The sequence below is a fragment of the Propithecus coquereli genome, unplaced genomic scaffold, assembly GCF_000956105.1.
Source record: "Propithecus coquereli isolate 6110/MARCELLA unplaced genomic scaffold, Pcoq_1.0 Scaffold25, whole genome shotgun sequence".
NCBI classification, from domain to species: domain Eukaryota; kingdom Metazoa; phylum Chordata; class Mammalia; order Primates; family Indriidae; genus Propithecus; species Propithecus coquereli.
In genome coordinates this window covers 685,916-706,833 of record NW_012148063.1, presented here as the reverse complement: position 1 = coordinate 706,833, position 20,918 = coordinate 685,916, and the positions used below count along the sequence as shown (strand labels likewise).

The 20,918-nt window shown below is 40.6% G+C and overlaps 1 protein-coding gene across 1 annotated transcript in view; it reads left to right on the top strand.

Annotated features, from left to right (window-relative positions):
* The window catches only part of SYNE1 (spectrin repeat containing, nuclear envelope 1), a 534,160-nt gene extending 513,496 nt beyond the window's left edge, over nucleotides 1-20,664 (top strand). Inside the window, 9 exon segments of the mRNA XM_012646782.1 lie at nucleotides 627-769; nucleotides 2,559-2,685; nucleotides 3,261-3,472; nucleotides 6,007-6,207; nucleotides 7,528-7,656; nucleotides 9,279-9,491; nucleotides 10,543-10,635; nucleotides 12,024-12,082; nucleotides 19,763-20,664. Of these exon segments, the coding sequence (XP_012502236.1) occupies nucleotides 627-769; nucleotides 2,559-2,685; nucleotides 3,261-3,472; nucleotides 6,007-6,207; nucleotides 7,528-7,656; nucleotides 9,279-9,491; nucleotides 10,543-10,635; nucleotides 12,024-12,082; nucleotides 19,763-20,003 (1,418 nt within the window). The 3' untranslated portion in view covers nucleotides 20,004-20,664.
* The last annotated feature ends 254 nt before the right edge of the window (nucleotides 20,665-20,918 follow it).

The following is a 20,918-nucleotide window of genomic DNA, read 5'->3' as shown; positions in this document are numbered from 1 at the left end:
TTAGCTTTCTCCTGGTTTTGTTTCAGATTTCAGATAAAAGCAAATCATTGCTAGTTTGATCTCCCTATGTATCTACTCTGAGATACTCTTCTCTTGGTTAATTTGAATTCATGCCTTAAGTGAATGATGCAGCAGCTGGGCCTTCAGTGGCACTGTCTTCTTCTGAGGTGCACAAAGAAAAATCAGAGAGCGTATTTTCCTCTGCTCGCTAAGTGCGTACAGGAAGAGCCTGAGAAGTCACTGCCTCCTCCTGACAGGGACGCAATAGACACCACCGCAGATTTTTAGAAAGGCCTTCCACAGTTGACACCATTATAATTATCAGGGGATCTGCTGGAAGAGGGAGCAGACGCCCAGGGCTGTTCAGAGGCAATGGTAAGAGCCTTTGCAATGTCCTGTCTGCTAGGACGCGTAGTCAAGCACATGCATTGGTTTGGCCATTTAAGTGTCTAACCCACCAACATGACAGTACTAAGACAGTACTAAATTGGCTTCATAATTACCCACACCCACGCCATTTCTGTGCTGCTGTACCTGAAATCATTTCTGAAACTTTTCCTTGAATGTCAAGCTTGAAATAAATCAAACAGTATGGCCAGTAAAGATTGTTGTGGTTGACACCGCAGGGGATCACAGCGCCTTAGAGTCACACATGCGACAACTGGGCAAAGCCCTGGATGATAGCCGATTTCAGATGCAGCAAACCGAAAATATCATCCGGAGCAAAACTCCCACGGGGCCGGAGCTAGACACCAGCTACAAAGGCTACGTGAGTACCCTGACCACCCGGCTCCTGACCTGTCCCTGGAAATCACAGTTCTGTGACAAGGAACGGTGCATCTGCAGCACGAGGGCTTTATGAAGTCTCTGAACACCATGCCGCCCCCGAACTGGGGAACGTGGATGTGCAAAACAAAACCCTGTTATTAAGTTACCTTTTGAGTAGAACTGGGCGGTTTTTAGGTCCATGAACCTGTTGTTATGACCAGCCTGTTCCTTCACACTGCGCGTTAGGAAGATCCTTTTAATTGAAAGTAAAAAAAAAAAAAAAAAAAAATGTTTTGGCTCTCAAAAATCATTAGGCATTTTTTCAAATTCAACTAATGATTTTTGGACCAAGGTTATCCTTGGAGCAGCAGATTCTAGCTAATAGATTACTAACGTGCAGTTTTTTAAAGTTCATTTCCTGGACTTATTGATTTGTTTAATGACCTTGGGAATTTTTTATCTTCTGTTCTTAGTATGCTCATTTTGGAGAAAACAATTCTGACTAACAAGAGGGATTTGGGGAAAAGCTAGCAAGGCATCGTGTATACTACAAGTTCTATTTACGCAGCTATAGGCTGTGTATCCTAAGGTCTATCATAACGTTATTTGCCCTACTCAAGTTACTGGCCACGTAATTTTTTCCAGAGAACTACCCGTTTTGCTACACATACTTAAGGAAGAGAATTTTAAAGTAAATCTCTTCCCTTCCTCAGTCTCTTTCACATCCAAAAGACTACTTAGCAAAATGAAAGAAAAATTAATTTCCTTATGTCTAATCACAACTCACACATGCTACTTTTTGAAACCAGAGAAAAGAACTATCCTAGCCATATATATTGATTTTATTATCCTCACAATTACAGAAGAGTAATCAATCATGAGTTTATTTCTTGCCCAGTTTGGCTTATTATACCAACTTATATTATAATGAAGCCTCTTTTTTTTATGTTCTTTTGAAGATTCACAATGTGAATCATTTTTTTTTAATTTCAGAATATTACGGGGGTACAAAAGTTTAGGTTACATATACCACCTTTGCCCCGCCCGAGTCAGAGCTACTACAGTTTTATGATGATCATGCTGACATCACTGGGATTACACTTAACCTCAATCAAAAGTAATCAAAGTAACTTAATAGCATTGTGATTTATTAAAGGCTTTGCAACCTTTGAACCATAAAGTTCAGTGTAACAGGAGTACCTTGAAATGATTTGTTCTTTTAATTTTTGAATACTGTGCATGATATTAAAAATGGATTTGGAAGCTTTTTCTTTTTGATTTTAGAATTCAATCCCTCGATACCTATTAAACATTGCTTGAGTTTCCTCGTAAAAACCAGCTGGCTTGATATTGCCTTATATTCTTAAGTATTTTAATAATTTAATACAAAAATGTTCCCATGAAATTTGTGGTAATACTGTCTTTCCCACATTTCAGTTTAAGAAAGAGTAAGAGAGAGCAACTTGCCAAAAAAGTATAGGCTGCATTGCCAGCTGAGAGCTCTGAGTTTTAAGTCCCAGATCAGTTTAATGTGTTTTGATTCATGAGTTTAAAGGGCTTCTCATGGAAAATTATGCATGCAAAGTATGTCTTTGAGGCATCACTTTTTGTATGTGTGAATGTTTCACCTGTTTAAAAAGCATGTTTTTGAACTTTGCTTATTTTTAGTAGAGTGTCACAGAGAAGTAAAACAGCCACTTCTCTTGCTGAGAAACTACAAAGATATATTCCCAGAGACTTGCACTCATGAGAATTTTGATGACAGGGGCCTGTTTTTTATATGTAAACAGATGAAACTCCTGGGCGAATGCAGTGGCAGTATAGACTCAGTGAAGAGATTAGAACACAAACTGAAGGAGGAAGAAGAGAGCCTTCCTGGCTTTGTTAACCTGCATAGTACTGAGACCCAAACAGCTGGTGAGTGCCTGGCGTTCAGTTCAAGAAAGAGTGAAATAGGAGATCCTGAAGCACTTTGTTATGGTCAAGTTCCACTAGGCTGCTTAGCCTCCCACACTGTTCTATCTGAAAACCTCTCTCCAAGTTATAATGATCTCCTCTGACAGGAGAGGGAGGTAAAGAGTGCCTTTCCTGGTGGTTTTCTCTCTTGTTTCATGTATTTGAATGCACTGTCTTTAATGTATCTAGTCAAGCATTTTATATGTGTGTGCTCAGAGTCCTATTGCGGAAAGAAACCAAGGCCTGAATGTTACCCTCGTGCACATGACTACTTCTTACTGCATAGAACTCTTGACAGAGTTAAATCTCATGTAGCTGGTTTTTTTCAGTCTATTATCATTAAAAATGCAAATAGGAAAAACACAGTCATTGTACTCATAGAAGTGTTACTTCCAGATGACAACAACAGACATGCCCAGTGGAATTACTTTTTTTCCAGTTGCTATTTAAAGTTAGCCACCAAGGTATGTTTAAGGGATTTCCTAAGCCTCGTCTGTGGAGAAGGCCCCGTCACCATTCTGTGCATGTCCTGGCAGGTGTCATTGACCGGTGGGAGCTTATCCAGGCCCAGGCCCTGAGCAAGGAGTTGAGGATGAAGCAGAACCTCCAGAAGTGGCAGCAGTTCAATGCGGACCTGAACAACATGTGGGCCTGGCTGGGGGACACGGAGGAGGAACTGGAACGGCTCCGGCGCCTGGAGCTCAGCACCGACATCCAGACCATCGAGCGCCAAATCCAAAAGCTCAAGGTAGCTGCCCCTCGCCTTTCCCACGATGCGCAGCCAGCCACCACATGGAACACCCTTCAGAGGGAGCCTCTAGCTCGAGCTCTTCTACTCTCACTCAGCAGCAGGGAAGGCCTCTAACAAAAATGAGCAAAAATGCCCTCCTGGCCCCCAGCCGTCCCAAACCCCATTGTTCCATAAAGACGGTTTTCAAGGGCAGAAAGGTGGACCACACTGTAGAACTATCCACCTTATAAATAATTTAATGAATTGGTATTTTAAGAAATGAACATTAAAGTTTCATGAAACATCCAGGCACCTCTGGGACCTGTTTAACCTCTTGGTAAGGGAAATACAGATCTAACCAGGGTCTTCAAGTCTGCATCTAGAGCAGGAGAGAAAGCCTTTCCAAGATTGTATCTGCACGAATTAGTGGGAGACCTAATGAAATCATTTGACCTTCTCCAATGAACAAAACTTCTGAAACTGGTTACGATAGTGGCAGAAGCAATTTTTTGCTACAGTAAATAAAACAAAACTATAATTGCGGTGAAACACCTGACATTTACATTTGATTTTGGTTTGGCCTGGGTGGGTATAGTACATGAGATAACTTCCCTTAACTCCAGCTCTAGACCTTAAAAATCCTCCTTAACGCAGCTACTGACGTGCATTAGTATGTGGAGACTGTCGTAAGCATCCCGTGGACTGAGAGCTCAGGTTCCTTTTGAAACCCCTTAGGGAGTTTTATTGTTAGGAGAACATTAACATGTGCTCCTCCTCTGGGCTCAGGGATTAAGTGTGTGCTGCTTTTATGTTTCTATGGTTTTGGTATATGCTATTTATTTGGGGTTGATGTGTTTGTGGCTTGCTTTCTGTGATTGTGTTGTTTTAAATTTTCAAACAGAGAAATGAATCTTCCCCATAGATGCTCCAAAAGTTGCATTTTTATAGAAAGGCCTGTGCAGCAGCCCTGTAAGTTTTAGGACAAGGTACAACTGGATGGGAGATGCAATTTACAATATCTGCATTATGTAATGAATTTTTCTCTAGAGTCCCTAAATTACTCTAGTGAGGCAGTATTGCATTATAACCAAATTCCTTAAAAATTCATGAAGTAAATGCTGGCCAGGGTCTGAGACCTCAGCCAGATTAGGGCAAAGAAATATAACCTTGAAAGTCAGCCCGTGTGATGAGAAAAAGTCACCTTCCTCTGCACCCCTGCCTGATCTTTCTTATGTATGTTTTCTATGAATAAATCTGTGGAATAATCAAGAATTTTCCACAATATCTTTTGATCTTCTGATGTCTCTGTGTCTATAACACAGCATGTTAAGTACCTATTGAAAAGTGAGAAATTAAGACAAGCTGGGAACATAACAGGACAAGTGAGAAACTGTAAGAAAACGAAGCCTAGGCAGATGTGGTTTCCAGGATTATTCACCATAACCAGATCCAGGGATATTTAAACAGTACCCAGATATTCAATATTAATACAGAATCATGTGCTCCAGTTCTTAGAATTGAGTTCTGGATTTTTTTTAAAATGCACAAAGCCAAAAATCTGTTGCCTGCTTTTTTGTGAACTCAAACTAAACTGGTTAGCTCATGAAATACCCGATTTATTCTCTTTACCATCACAAAAATGTGGCCTGTGACACGGTGTTCTCATCCTGTGGGCCACTGTGCCTGCGGATCCAGAACATCCGGAACCCAGGGCTCTGGAATCTGCTTTTTTAGCAAGCTCACCACTTCATTTGTAGGCACATAAGTTTGAGCACCATTGGTCTAGTGAACTAGGTTTATTACACTAGGGGAAAAAAATGTAGGTTTCCTGCTGCTCAAAACTGCCAAAGCCAGGTTTTTGTTTTGTTTCATTGTGGTTGAACCTCCACGCAGGGAGTTGCATTCATGACACTGCCAAGTTAGTTCGTTGCACAGCGTCACCTTTGTTTCCTAAAAGACTCCCCTTCATTTTCCTTATCCTTCTCCCTCACCTATTGCTGTTTTTCAATTGCCATTCCCCAAACCCATGGCAACCATTCTGAAATGGTTAATGGTCACTCATTGTTCATAGGCATTCTTTCAAAATGTGGATTTGTGTGTGTGTGTGTGCACGTATGGATGCTATTGTGTTCCACATTCCATTCTGTTTCTAACTTTTTCATTCTACGCCATATTTTTTTAAGATCCACCATGTTGTCAAGTGTCCATCTAATCCATTTCTTCCAACTGCAGCCTAGTTCTCAGTGGTGTGCACCCACCGTCTCTTACCTAGACATCCCGTTAAGGACAGTTAAATTAATGGATCTTTGCATTTCAGTGAAACATTTTAAAGGGTTTAAACTACTTTTTGTTAATGTTATGACATGTTTATTTCTCCATTGGGCCCTAATAGGCCAAGTATAGAAAATGCAGCAATAACAGGCACATGTAAGCATGCTTTCTGAGAAATTTATTCATAATCTGTGAATGGAAGAGGTTGACAAAGAAACACGTTTTAAAATACTTTTTTAAAACATGCTTTTGTTATTACTGTTCTTTTTTTCTCTTTTCAGGAGCTCCAGAAATCTGTAGACCACCGCAAAGCCATCATCCTCTCCATCAATCTCTGCAGCCCCGAGTTCACCCAGGCTGACAGCGAGGAGAGCCGGGACCTGCAGGACCGCTTGTCCCAGATGAATGGGCGCTGGGACCGGGTGTGCTGTCTGCTGGAGGAGTGGCGGGGCCTGCTGCAGGATGCGCTGATGCAGTGCCAGGTCCGTGGGGCTTTAGGCAGGAGGTGACTGAGAGCCCAACACTAGCTGAGTCTGTGACTTGAGGTAGCACGGTTTCTTGAGGGATGCAGTTGCTCCCCAAAGTCAGTATCTGGGTGAGATAACTTTGTGCCCAAATTTTTCATTTTACTGGAGAAATTGTACATGTGATCAAGGTTCAAAGCCTTCCTCTTCTCTCCAGCCTAAGAATAGACTATTTCCCAAGTTAATCTCAGTCCCGACATTCCTCCAATGACTCATTTATTTCCTTCGTTCAGCAAATAGCTACTGGGCACATAGGCAGACATTTCTTGAACATTAAAATGAGCATTACAAATATTTATTCATCCATTCATACCATAGTTATTTGCTGAGTGTCCACCGTGTGGCAGCTAGAGGGCAAAGCCGTTGGATACAGCATAGCCTCTACTTTTGTTGGGGAAGACAATAAAATACAAGCAAATAGCTAACCAGGATACTTACAGACATTGTTGATAAGAGTAACTGAAAAAAGCCACTTTGGGAGGGTGGTCAGGGAGTTCTGTGGGTCTTAAGCTGACTCTGGAAGGATATTACTATGAAGGAGATACAACAAATGGGAAGTCCCAGAAGCAGGAAAGGGCTTAGTGTCTCTAAGAACAGAAAAGAGGCCAGTGAGACCAGAGCATAGTCAGCAGGGCAGGGAGTAATGAGAAAGACTGGGGAGGGAGGTGGTCAGGAATCTGATCACAGAAGAGTTTGCATCGTACTCTAAGCATGATGGGAAAATCTTGAAGGATTTGAAGCCTGCTCTTCAGATTTATATTAATATGTGCCCCAAGAGTAACAGCTCCTTGAAAGCAAGTACCCAAACAATTGTTTCACCTCTGCACCCCAGTGCCTTACACATAGGAGATCTTTAGTAACTTTATGTTGAATAAATGAATGAACAAATGGATGAATGAAGGGGTCATGGGATTGGACCTAGACCTTAAAAGATGGAAAGATTTGAATACATGGAGAAGAGAGGGGAGCAGAGGTGCTTCCTTCTAAACTGCATAATAACATTACTTTTTTTTCAGAAATAAAGTATATTGATGACAATTTTCCTTATGTCTAAATTTTTCCCCAAGCAGTAAATCAGATGCTTTGGTAAGAACATAAACTCATGATCGGGTCTTTATAACACCACCAGTCCCTTCCTCAAAAAGGAGCTGTATGTATGACCTTAAAACCAATGTACGTTTGCAAATGGTAGCAATTGGAAAGAATAGAAATTTAAGCTGTGAGGGAAAAGAAAACATATTACCCACAGCTGTTTTAAACTCCATCTGTTTTTTGTAGGATTTCCATGAAATGAGCCATGGTTTGCTTCTTATGCTGGAGAACATCGACAGAAGGAAAAACGAAATTGTCCCTGTTGATTGTAACCTCGATGTGGAGATACTCCAGGACCATCACAGACAGCTTATGGTAAGATGTATGTGCTCTGGCAGCTGCAGTTATTTTTAGCAGGGTTGCATTTCACTTATGTAAAATGAATAAAAATGGTAATTTTTTTTCCTTTTGTGTTACAGTCTCTATTTTACACTTTGAAAAAACTCCTTATGGTTTCCAATCTTTGTGAAGCAAACATGTGCATAGAAGATGACATCTGCTAGCTTTAGAGTCTGGTTTTAAAGCCATTGCTCAATTGTAAAAATCTTAGATGTCCTTAATCTTAATTACCTTGTCTTTATTAAGGCAGCTTTCTGGTGAATTACACTTATTTTTAATTTAAACCTTATATGTTACATCTATGTCCCCAAAGTATATTTGGAGACTTATAGTAAAAGGACATTAAAACTATTAGAATAGAAAGACACAATTAAGTATTTTTAGGAGGAATTAATTATACCAGATTAAACATGAACCTTAGTGCCAAGTTTTCTTTTTTTTTGATTTGAGACAGAGTCTCACTCTCACACTGTTACCCAGGCTAGAGTGCCGTGGCATCAGCCTAGCTCACAGCAACCTCAAACTCTTGGGCTCAAGCGATCCTCCCGCCTCAGCCTCCCAAGTAGCTGGGACTACAGGCACACACCACCACGCCCGCCTAATTTTTTCTGTTTTTTATAGAGACGGGGTCTCACTTTTGTTTGGGCTGGTTTTGAACTCCTGAGCTCAAGCAATCCTCCTGCCTCGGCCTCCCAGAGTGCTAGGATTACAGGTGTGAGCCACCGCACCCAGCCTTAGTGCCAAGTTATCTGAAAGCTATGACAAAAAGGGAAACATGAAAAGTTAACTCATTTCCATTATCTGACAAACAGAAAACATACCGGTTCTCAAGGAGTAAGAAACTTTTTCTAGCACTAAATCCAAAAGGAAATTTACTGTGTAAATTTTTATACAAGGATATTTGGAAGGTATAATGTACAGTGTATTTAAGTGATTTTATGGAAGATAAGGAAGCATATTTGAGTTCCATTAGGAGAAAATGCTATGCATTTTGTAGCTTTCTGTGTTTTTAAAATGTCCTTTCTTAACATTTAATACTCACTAATCTAAGCTACAGAATTGGTACCTTTTAACTGAGTACCAGAAGGGTCTTAGAAACCTAGAAGAAATAGCCATGCAGCTGCATTTTTACTTGACATTGACCTCTGGCATTAAGTTGTGAATGATGAACCACCCTAAATCTTTTTTCAAATCTTGACTAGATATCAAAGGATACTCATGCATACTTGAGTTTTGCTATATTTAGATATTAATGTTTTACTTTTCTGTTTAAAAGAATATCTTCTATCTCACATAATGCTCTATATTTTAAGTACTTTCATATACCTTAACCAATTGAACCTTAACTTGACTGTGGACCAGGCATCAAATGAGAAAACTGAGATCAGAGAGGGTCAGGGGTCTTATAGAATATTGTTGACAGAGGCAGGATTAGAACACAGGCCACAGGCTGCTGCATCCTTTAATGCGTGAATGCCACATGCAAAAACTCAGGTGTTATAACTGCCCACTAAGTTAAAGTGATGGCATTCTACACTTTCGGAACTTAGGCCAATTACCAAAAATTCTTAGAAAAATATTTCTTGTTATATATGTAGCAAATACGGCGTGAACTGTTGGAGTCCCAGCTCAAAGTGACCTCATTGCAAGACATGTCTTGCCAACTGCTGGTGAATGCTGAAGGCACAGACTGTTTAGAAGCCAAAGAAAAAGTCCATGTTATTGGAAATAGGCTCAAACTTCTGTTGAAGGAGGTCAGTCGTCACATCAAAGAACTGGAGAAGTTATTAGACATGTCAAGCAGTCAGCAGGTAAGCTCTAAACAAATGTCATTGTGTAACATTTCTTACTGGAGACAAGAGAAGCATCATCTTCATCCATTTCAGAAAGACTTCGAATGTAGTACTTGTCAGAATGGAGTATCTACTCTGAATCACCACTCTAAGTAGTCCTATCTCAAAATAAAAAAGCAGACTCATAAACTTTTATAGTAGGACAGTACTTTTGATTCTATTAATTCAAAAAGATCTCTTGTACTTGTTCCTACTAACCCTGTTACTACCAGTATTGTGTCATTTTATTTCACTCTGTTTACTTAAAAATTCACACATTTTCAGCCACACAGCCATGGTAGAGCAAACTATTATAATTGCTACATATGAGTTTTGTATTCAACACCTCTAAGGCATGAATTTGCCTTACATATATAATAGTGAATTCATAAAAGAATCCTCTATTTGTTTATTTTTATATTTTTTTATTAAATCTACTGCATCGTGATATTATTGTTAATTTTTAGAAATGCTTTTGCAGGTACAGCAGTGCTTGGTAAGACTTCAAACATACGATTGTGAAATCCTGTCATGAATACACACTTTGCCCTTCTGTATGCATGCAAAAGAACAATCCACTCTGAATAGCAGCAATGCCAGAAATAATACGATTTCTCTGCTGCTAAAAGGCAGACTCTTGGATGACTACCTTTTGTTTCTGACTCAAATGAATTGGTTTCTCTCCAGCCTGAACGACCTGCAGCTGTAAGGCAAACTTCTTCCTCCTCCCAAGCCGATGTCAACTCATTTACTTCCATGTCGCTAGGAAATAATAAAGCTATAAGTGAAACGTAGCAATAACAAAGCTATCGTTTTATTTTCCAGAAGGGCCAAACTTACAACCTGGAAATCCCAATACACTAGGAGAATTAGGTCCCCTTCTTCTTGGAGCTGTCTGATTCCATTTTTCCTAAGGAATGATATGGTGGGGAGGTGGGGCTGGATGGAGGTGGAGTGAGAAATACATTGCACATTACAGAGCCCCATGGCTTTGGGACAGGAGTTGTTAAAAGAATCTTCTCCCACGTAGGATTTGTCTTCCTGGTCTTCTGCTGATGAGTTAGACACCTCGGGATCTGTGAGCCCTGCCTCGGGAAGAAGCACCCCAAACAGACAGAAAACGGTAACTTTGCACTGGTCGTTTTCAGTTGTCCTGGGGGAGGGAACACTGGGGAGTGACAGTATTTGTACCGACCACAGGGTCCACAGGCTCTCCTCCTGCCCCGCAGAGGTCCCCAGACAGAAGAGGGCTGTCACACAGGGTAGTGCGCCTCCTCAGCCCTGCGGCGTGCCCTGCCAGCATGCGCTCGGGAATGGAAAATAGCAGTTCTGTTTTTCAAAAGAAGCAGGACTCAACGTGTGGCTGGTATGCAGGGAAAAAAATTATTTTTCTTGCTCAAATGGCCATTTCTACAATGGCGCTCATTTGCCCCTTTGGTGGCTCCTTCAAACCACCACCGCCATGTCCACCCTAAAAATGTGGGCTGCCACTTAGAGCAGTGCCTCCGCCGGAGGTGGACGGAAACACGAACGCTCTTGAGACTATTGAATGGATGACACAAATGGAAGTTCTATTGACTCTCAAGCAAAGAAGCTTCCGAGTGGTGGTCCTGAAGGATTTTGGCAATTGTGCTGCCCCTAAAGTGGCAACGACCCAAGCCAATTCCCCACAGACCTACAGTGGGGGCTGCCTCACTGGGACACAATGAGAAAGAGAAGACAAATTCGACCCCTGCTGCCCTCTATACCTTGATTTCTCTGTGTAATTAGAAGCTTGTTTTTTGTTTTTTGTGGTTTTTTTTTTTTTTTTGGTCTGGCTTTATGATTATGTTCATTCCATTTCTCCTTAGTTCGTAGAAGGATTGATTTCATTTGTGCATTTTTGTTATAAACACGTTCTATGCTGATAAACGTTATTATCTTTTTTAGGATTGTTTTTTACATTCACTAGTTTCCTATAGATCCTAGTTTAAGAATGTGAAGGAATACTGGCTTTTCAAGTCAAATTTTAGCTTTTCTTTAGCTTGAATATTTAACTTGTTGGGTTTCATCACTACAAAAAAGAATCTCATGTTACCATTATTAATTTTTATCTACCAAGAATTTTAATACTGTTTCAGTGTTCTAAAAAGTGAAAAAATACATAAAGTTTCTTTGAAATACATGATATGACATAGTGAATTTTATATTTATTATAAGTAAATATACAGAGATTCTTGAGTAGTGTAGAGTCACTTGAGTTTCTACTATGAAAAGTGGGGGGACATGTGCCCACCATGGTATGGGCTCCAGGACCTCAACTTGTGATTTTTTTCAATGACTAATCATATAGATGTAAATTTTACTTCTTCAACAGAAGAAAAGCCAGTTTCCTTAATTTGTGGGTACCAATCATTTCATTTGATTTATTTTTCCTTTGCTGCACTTTTAGTTTAATTTTCATTAGTAGCTTGTCTTTATTTGCCTGGACTGAACATTCTTCTTTCTTTACCCCCTGTTCATTGCAAACAGCCACGAGGCAAGTGTAGTCTCTCACAGCCTGGACCCTCTGTCAGCAGTCCACATAGCAGGTACCTCGTTCTCCTGGTTTCCACACTGTTCTAGAACTCTAAGAGGATGATGAAAATTGTCCGTAATTTAGGCAGGCCTGTATCTGGTCTGCCTCATGGTAGTTGGGAAATTGTTCATTTCAGTCCACACCCTTTCCTAAGAAATTGGAAGAGACGTTTCTAAATGGAAAGTACGAGTAAATCTCAAAGCACAAAATATTTGGACCCCACCAAAATTTTGTTCAGCCATGCATAGCCCGTCTGATACTTTTCATCAAATGGTATTTTCCATGTTGATAAAGATTCGGTACGACTGGTGGCACAGCTGCCATTGGACTCGCGGCAGACTTTTATCATCCTCTTTATTTCTAGATTTTACAATAAGACAGGTAATAGATCAATGAATTATTTTACCACTCACAGAACCCACAAATCTGAATAAAATATACTAACATCCCCAGCTTTTTATTTTATTTTCGTGTTTTATCCAGATTGTGGGTTTTGGATTCTCAAAACGGCAAGCCCTAATTTGGTGTTCTTCACTGAAAATCTATAAACACCTTCTCTCTTCTGCTTATCCTAAAACTCTTCAGCCAGCACACTCAGCCACTCTCTTTCCTAACCCTTGGCAGGCGCTTTCACTCTGGAACCAACAGCAGTCAACGCCCCCGCCCGGCCACCTCCCCAGAGCCCACTCACAGCTGCCACTCAGTGCTCCATGCCTTGCCTCCAGCAGTCCCCTCGCCCCTGCAGTGAGCAGTGCTTTGCCTTCTTTGTTGTTGGTGTGGTGTCTGTGCCTCTCTGCCCTTCCACCAATCAGTTCATGTTTCCCCAGACAACTTCCTTGAAAATGAAAACACTGTCCTCAGAGCTGGTTTTGCGTTCCAATCCCGAGCAGTTCACTGTTAAAGTACTTTGCCGCTCTGGAAACTTATCACCATGAGCAGCAATCTAAGTTCCTGGAAGGAGGGTGGGGATGAGGAAATGTAGAACTGTAAACAACCCCTGAGTAATAGTTTTAGTTTTCCAGCTGTGTGCTTGAAGGGACTGGCTCTTTTATTTGGTCCTTCCCACTCAGCTGAAGTCCTACAGAATGTATTTTAATATGCTTTCTGGTGTTAAGCCTCCCTTTGCTATGTTTGTTTTTTTTTTCCTTTACCCTTTGGTTTAGTTTGAAGACAATTTTGTGTGTTTTTTATTTGTTTGTTTTTTTATCCTTAATGAAATAGCAATAATGAAATATCGAGAAAAACTCACAGGGCTTTGGAAGCTAGTGATAACCAGCCGCAGATGCTCTGTTGTTTTCTCAGCCCCTATAAGAAAGACAGTGGTGGGCTGTAGACAGATCACCGTGTTATGTAGTCCATCTTTCCCCCACAAATTGCTGATGTGCAGTGAACAGAGATAAAGAATATCCCCCTAGCTTCCCTTTGAGGGTACCAGAGATCAATTCTTTGGTGATACAAATGATGGTGTTGAGAAAGGAAATAGCTCTTAATGTTATTATGTGACACCAATAACAATCACCCTTGGGTTCCCAAATATTGCATCTATCTGCTCCCCCAATTATTTCAGACAGCCACCCAGATCTTTTGAAAACATCAAGGGCATTGTTTCTTAGGGCAGCAAGTGCGTCCACGTGCCTCCTAACAGGGCTTTGCGACGGCGACAGCCACGTTCTCACTGCGACACCCACCAGGCACCTTTCGGCTCTGCTCTGTCCACCACTGCTGATTAACATTTTTCTGAGCATTCAGCACAGTGTTCGCTTTGCTACTCAAGAGTGAATGGGATATAAATATTCTTCACCTGAATGGCAAACTTCCTCAAACACCTTGGCAGTCAGGTTGTGGTTGAACATTCGTGGGCTTCCTTACTCCTTGGCACTGCTGTTTGGGGCGCACCCAACTCTGACAATGAATGGCAGAGTCTGCTGGGGAAGAATGAACTTCACCCACAGACCAGGCTGTCACGGTGTTCCTTTACTTTGAGACTTGAGATATCTTGTGTTTGATCTTGCACTGGTCCAGCAAATTTGAAAGGTTATTGCAGAAGCACAAATGATTTAGAATGTTGCCCCCAGCAGTCTGCAATGGGAAAATTTGGGACATGTATTCTTCCTGGAAGAAGAAGCTGAGTTGGAAGAAACTGAGTGTTAGTTTGAAGGGAGGGCTACTTAAGTTTTTTGTCGTTTAAAGTCAGATGTTAATAATTTACTAGCCTAATACATATTTCAATTTGATTTGATGGAGTTGATTCTGTGCCCTCACATAATGTTCTAAACCTAAATATGGAGTGATTCCAGCAGTTATTGAACGCCTAGTCTGTGTAGGCCCTGGGCCTACAAAATGAATACAGTGTGATTCCTGCCATTAAAAGGCTTGCAGTGTTTCAGGATCTAGAGATTCCCTACATCATTACAAGGAGCTCCCTAGCACTTATTAAAATTCCATGCATATATTCATAATCACTGTCTTGATTATTTTTGTTTGAGATTAAACATATTTTAGAAGCATGTTTTCAAAGCAATGCTTATGATGGTCCAGCTGGTACCTTTTTCCTACATCTGACTTAACATTTTCTAGCCCTGTTGCCAATAATTCTGCAAAATTCTACTGTCACTGAGTTGAAGATGACAAGTAGGAAGATTTTACTCCAATTTCCAACAAAACAAAGGAACAATTGCTCTGTAGTCCAGACAGTGTGAATTGATGACTTCCTTCTAAAGCTTAGAACTGTAAAATGCAGAATTGCCCTAATACCTTTGGTCTCTGGCACCTTCTTTACAGAAAACTAAGAATGAATGGGAAGTGGCAAATGACTGGCTGAAACGCTGAGAGGGAGGGAGAGAGACCACATTGTAAAACTTGTTCAAGGTGGTCACATATATTTAAGTAAGTGCAGTGGGGTTTGCATGTACACTGGGGTCTCACTATAAACACTATTCAGTTTCTTGTGGAATTTGTTTTCAAGTCTTTTCTGACCCTGGACATCTATTTTTTCAAAGCATTCAAAGAGCCCAGGCACAAAGCAGTCTCGCCTCTTAGGCAGGTTGGCTGCCCATGCCCCGAGGACAGCTGTGGGGTCAGTGTCCAGTGGGATTCCCCTTCACTCTTTTGAGGTAGGCCTTCCCGGTGTTTCTTTGGGAACAAGTCAGGCAGTTTGAGAAATTCATCACATTTTTGAAAGCACTATGCATAAAGCAGGTATATTTTCCTGAGAGAAGAGGCTGAATTCAGCCAACCCCCAGCACACCGTTGGTACAATTGTACAGATAATAATGATAAGCTGCTGACATTTATTTAGTACTTCATGTATTCCAAGCACTATGCAAGGTGTTGTATATATGTTATCTCATTTAACCTTCACAAGAACCCCATAATATGGCTATATTCCCCAGTTTATACACAAGGACACTGGGTATTAGAGGGATAAAGGTTTAGGATTTGAACCAGGTCCCACCTGACTCTGAACCCTACCTTGTTAACCACGCCGCTCTACTAAAGGGCTCTTGGTGAGTAGGATGCTTCAAACAACAGTTCCAGGGCAGAGGCCACCCCAGGCTGCCTAAAGTAGCTTAGGACTAGCCAGGATGTTTGGTTTAGAATAAGAGGAGTCTGGAGCCCTAACTTGATTCTGGAAATTTGTCTTCTGAACCACAAGTCCAGGAAACACTGGGTTTCAAAGGCAGTTCACATAAGAGTAGGCAATAAGATCATGGACAACCTAGACATTTCCGCACTATAAATTCCTGTTACGCACTGCCAGTGTTTGCCAACAAGTAACAAAATGAATTGAAAGTTTCTTTTCATTTGGCTTTTAGGAAGCATGCACAAAATTAACTCATTTTATTTTCCTTGATTATGTAAAATTTTCAAAGTGAGTCACACTCTATGTGCATGGTATTCCGACTCCTCACATCTGTTTGTCACATACAGTTTCCTTTGTGGGATGTGTTGGTAGGTACTGCTCCCTCCCCACCACTCTCCTTCCCCCACAACTGTATGCGATTTTGGAACAGAGGTGAAACAACTCCTGGGCAATTATTTACCCAGAAGTTTGAAGGAGTGAGGGGAATGAGAAAAATAAATATGTATTTACTTGTACAGAATAAGCACATTTTTTTTCTGAATGGAATTATCTGATATATCTCCCTTGATTAAGTTTCTGAAGTAAGTTCACACATTTAATTTTTTCTCTATAAACAATCTAAACTGACATCCATTTATGTCAGTATAAGAATAAGGCCAGTGAAGAATGACCAGTGACTAGTCAACAAGTTGCCTCTGTTGTTTCCCTTATCGAATTTCCCAATACTCTTGAAAGTTAGGTGATTTTAGATCAGCAGATAAATACTAAAAGTACCCCTTAGCCCAAAATCATTAACTAGTTGGTACTATTAATAAAATCTCTAGACAGGTTCACCCTGAAGAGGCAACTTTGGGCATGTTGAAACTCCGGGAGTTACCCCAAGGGGGTGAGCATTTTTCTCAGTAGATAGATTGGACATTTTCAAGGGCAGTTAACTGCATGGACGGTCACTAAGTACTGTGTGTTCCCTTTGTCCCTAACTGAGCCCACTACTTCTCTTTAGGTCAGCATTCTTCAACATTAGAAGTCATGCACAAATTAAATTTTAATACAAGAGTGCTCTGATGCTGTTAAATGTGCCATGTCTTTTAACAGACTCTATAACATATGAGCCCATATTCCAAAAATGGTGACCTTTCTAGTTTTTCTCAGGAATAAGCTAGTCAACGTGCAGCCCTTGTTTTGATCTTGATCTTTAACCGAATTGCTCAAAGAAGCTAATAATTGACAAAGGACTCTTCAGCTATGTCAGATTATATTATTGGTGATATGCATAAATCTACCCATCACTAATTTCCTAATGAAAATTAGTTAGTTAGATATTTAATAAAGAGGAAATGTGGAGCTCTCTTCTGTCCTTCTGTTATAACTCATCCAGCTACAGGTGGTGAGTGTTTTTTGCCAAGACATATTTTCAAGTCAAGGGAAGGATATATTGAAGAAAAATTCAGTCCAGAGATTGTGGGTAGCTATCCCATCCTTCTCAAGGCACTTTAAGGCAAACCATTGAATCTTAAACTGTCAGAGCCAAAACAATTTAAGGATATCCATGCACCCCTCATTATTGCAAATGAGAAAACTGAAGGCCAGAGAGACTAATTTATTGGCCCATGATTATACAACTGCCTCAAAACAAAATGTCCTCATGTCCATGCACTGATTTGATGATCTGTGTGATACTGCGAGGCTTTATGACTAGAGGCGATTATTTCAGACAGGAAGTAACCCCTTGCTTCCACATATTTTAGGATATAAGTGCAGTATTCTTTACTTCTATATGTGAGATACCTGTGACATAAACATGAGCTGCATGGTCATCCTTCATATCACCAACCAGCAAAACATTGCAGAGCAGAGAGTGTGGTGGGCAGGGATTTTGGCACCCTGAATTCCTGTTAAATAGATCTCTTCCTTTAATTGTGGGATTTAGAACAAGTCCTTTACTCTATGTATAGAGTCCAAGTTTTAGTAGTTGAAATCACAGGGTTGAAATCGAAGTTCTGCCACCTGTTAGCTGTGTAGACTTGAGCCAGTTATTTTTACTTCTCTGAGCCTCCTCTTCATCCCCTATAAAATGAAGATAATAAGCACACACCTCAGAGGAATGTTGTGAGGGTTAAATGATAGAAGCCAAGGTAAATGCTTGGAATGTTGCCTAGCAATTAGAAGAATAAACGTTGACTATCCTTGGCTAGTTATCTAAAAATTAGGAAATGGATTAGATGCTCTCTAAGGCCTTATCTAAATATGAATATTTTATTCTCAGGTAACTCAAGAAATTTCTCTTTTCCCTTCCATTAATAAGATATATGACATATTTCTTTTATGTTCTGTATTTTCACAAAACGTACATTTTTTTTTTCTCCGTTTCAGCTTATTAAGGAATAACTCATCAGTCTTAGCATAAGGGCAGTTAATCAGTTTGACCACTAGATGGTGATTGAACGCTTGTGGCTTCTGGGTTGGGAGACTATTTACACTGACAAATTAGTAGAAGGCAGAAAACACATAAAACATGGAACTTAACAGTTGGAAGACCATCTATTCTAATGTGAAGAGATTAACAAGGAGGTTGGCACACAGAGGTAAAGTGAGTCATTCAAGGTTACACAAGTCCATTAGTTGTGGACTTCAGAAAAGAGCACAGTTCCAATTTAGGCCAGTGATTTGTTTTTTCGTTACACTACAAGAAAGGTACGAGAAACCTGGTGTGGTGCAGGGCTGCTTGGGGTTTTTGCAGAACCAGTCTGTTTGTCTCCCATGTTTCTTTGATGGCTTAATAAAAGAGTTTTGAGCAGTCCCTCTGTTCCCTTTTAAGGAGATTATATCTGTTTTTTATTTTAACATTTATTTTCTCTGATGCCACCCTATTCCCTACTGATATTACGGTAATGTGTCTTCAGAAATTAACAGCTAATAAGGGAACTACAAACATATTGTTCTCTTATGAGCCAAACCTACAGTTACCAATACAGTTTTTATATCTTCATGTTTTTCCAATGGCCTCACATGCAACATCCTTATTCTTAGTGATATGAAAACCATTAGGGAATTCATACTAGGTGTGTGGGAATGTGTCTCCTTGGTATATCTATTCTTTTTTGATCATTCAGTGTTGTCTGGGTGTGAGTATACACAGAATGCCTCTTTGTAAATAACGTTTCTTATTCATCTTCTCTACTCCTAATGAAACAAAATGTTAATGACTCTTCACAAAAAGAAAACAGTGGCACCCAACTCAGAACCTACTTTCATATTCAATATTCCACAGGCAGTCTTTCTTAGGAATTCTGAAATCTGTGCTTAATCTCTAATGCAGTGTTTAAAAGGAAGATAAAAGTGAGATAGAAAAACTCGGAACTTTGAGTCTAGATGGGGCTTCAAGATGACAATCTGTCCTCCTCAGAAAATTTTCCAAAGTCGCAGAGTGAGGGACAGGATCAGCCTAGAATCCATATCACCCAACACCGCTGTTCTATAGACAACCTCATTGCTATTCCTTCATCCAGCTTTGGAACCCAGTGACGTCAGGGCCAGATGCTGATTCAGTGCAAGATGAAACCAGGGTAAACTCTAAGATTAATTAAGCTTTTGTGGGTCTGTGCAAAATGATTAGGGCCATTTTTATTCTTGTTACATGGATTTTGGCATATCCAGGATGGCTAAATGGGATACTTTGTATGATCCTGACAGCAACTAATTTGCCTAACAATATTTCTGATATTCTTAAACCAAAAATGTACTGCATCAAACTGTCACATTTTAATTATCCTGGATCTACTTAATTTATGATGGTAGAATATGTGTAGAGCAGTTATCTTTGTTGATGGAAAATGTTTCACCAAATTAAGGGATAAGAGGAGTGGGATTTGAACCGAATTAGTTACCTTTAGTTGACTGACTAAATGTATATTTTTCATCAGTGCAGTTTCCAACAACTTCATTTGGTGGTGGGGAGTGACCTGGGCGTTCCGCGGGAGGCTGGCAGCTAACTTCCAGGTTGGGTTGTGCTTGGCATGGGCCTTAGCTTCCAGGAAGGTGCAGAAGCAAAAAGCAGCATCCATCCAACAGTTGAGTTATTCGAGTTATTTATGTCGCTTCTCCTCTCAGGTCCACAAAAGGTGGCTCCGATTCCTCCCTTTCTGAGCCTCGGCCTGCTCGGTCGGGCCGAGCCTTCCTGTTGAGAGTCCTCCGAGCAGCTCTTCCCCTTCAGCTTCTCTTGCTGCTCCTCATTGGGCTGGCCTGCCTTGTACCGATGTCGGAGGAGGACTACAGCTGCGCCCTCTCCAACAACTTTGCCCGGTCATTCCACCCCATGCTCAGATACACAAACGGCCCTCCCCCGCTCTGAACCAAGCCGACGCCATCTGCAGATATGCTGGGAGCATTAGGCGGATTGGGCCAAAAGCAGTCCCAAACTGTCAACAGGAGGACCTTGATCTTGGCAGAAGCCCCCGGCGTGGCAGCTTCAGCTCTCCTCCACATCCTGTGTGTGCAGATCCTGGCTTCTGAGGTGGAGGACCAACAATAACAGGAGGGCAGACAGACCACAGAAGGTTTGGAAGGAATTTGGTTTGAAACTCTGAGCCTTGGCTCTGAAGAGGTTGAGTAAGGACCTCCGAAGTTCCCTGGACTCGTGAATTCTGAGCCTTTGGTCCGTTCTATGCATAGCCAAGGACTTCAGTAGACTATCTGGGCAGCTTTCCCATGGTGCTGCTCCATTTATCCAATAAATGACCCTCCCAAGCGCCATGTCAGTATCGTACAATCTACCCACCAACCAGTGCTGAAGAGATTTTAGAACCCTGTAACATAACAGTTTTTAAGAGCTTATACGGCAGCCTCCTTTTTACCTTATTTTCCTCTTGGGCATGATGTTCTAATCTTTGCTTTAGAAGCACAACCTGTAAATCTAAAAAGGCACTTTTTTAAAGATATAAAGAAAAACTAGATGTAATAAATAATATCATAGAAGGCTTTATGTGAAAAAAATTGAACGTTATAGTAAAAAAGAGATATTTATGTATGTACAGTTTGCTAAAGCCAAGTTTTGTTTGTATTGATTTCTTTGCATTTATTATAGATACTGTAAAATATTTTGTCTGTGCTTTTTTTTCCCCTAAACGAATGACTCTAAATTTCACTGTTAAGCTGGCACTGATCAGAATGCAACTTATCTTTTTTTTCTTTTTTGGTGGAATGAATGAATCTGAAACATACATATATATTAAAAGAACAGGATGATTAGAGATAGTGCATAGTTAGG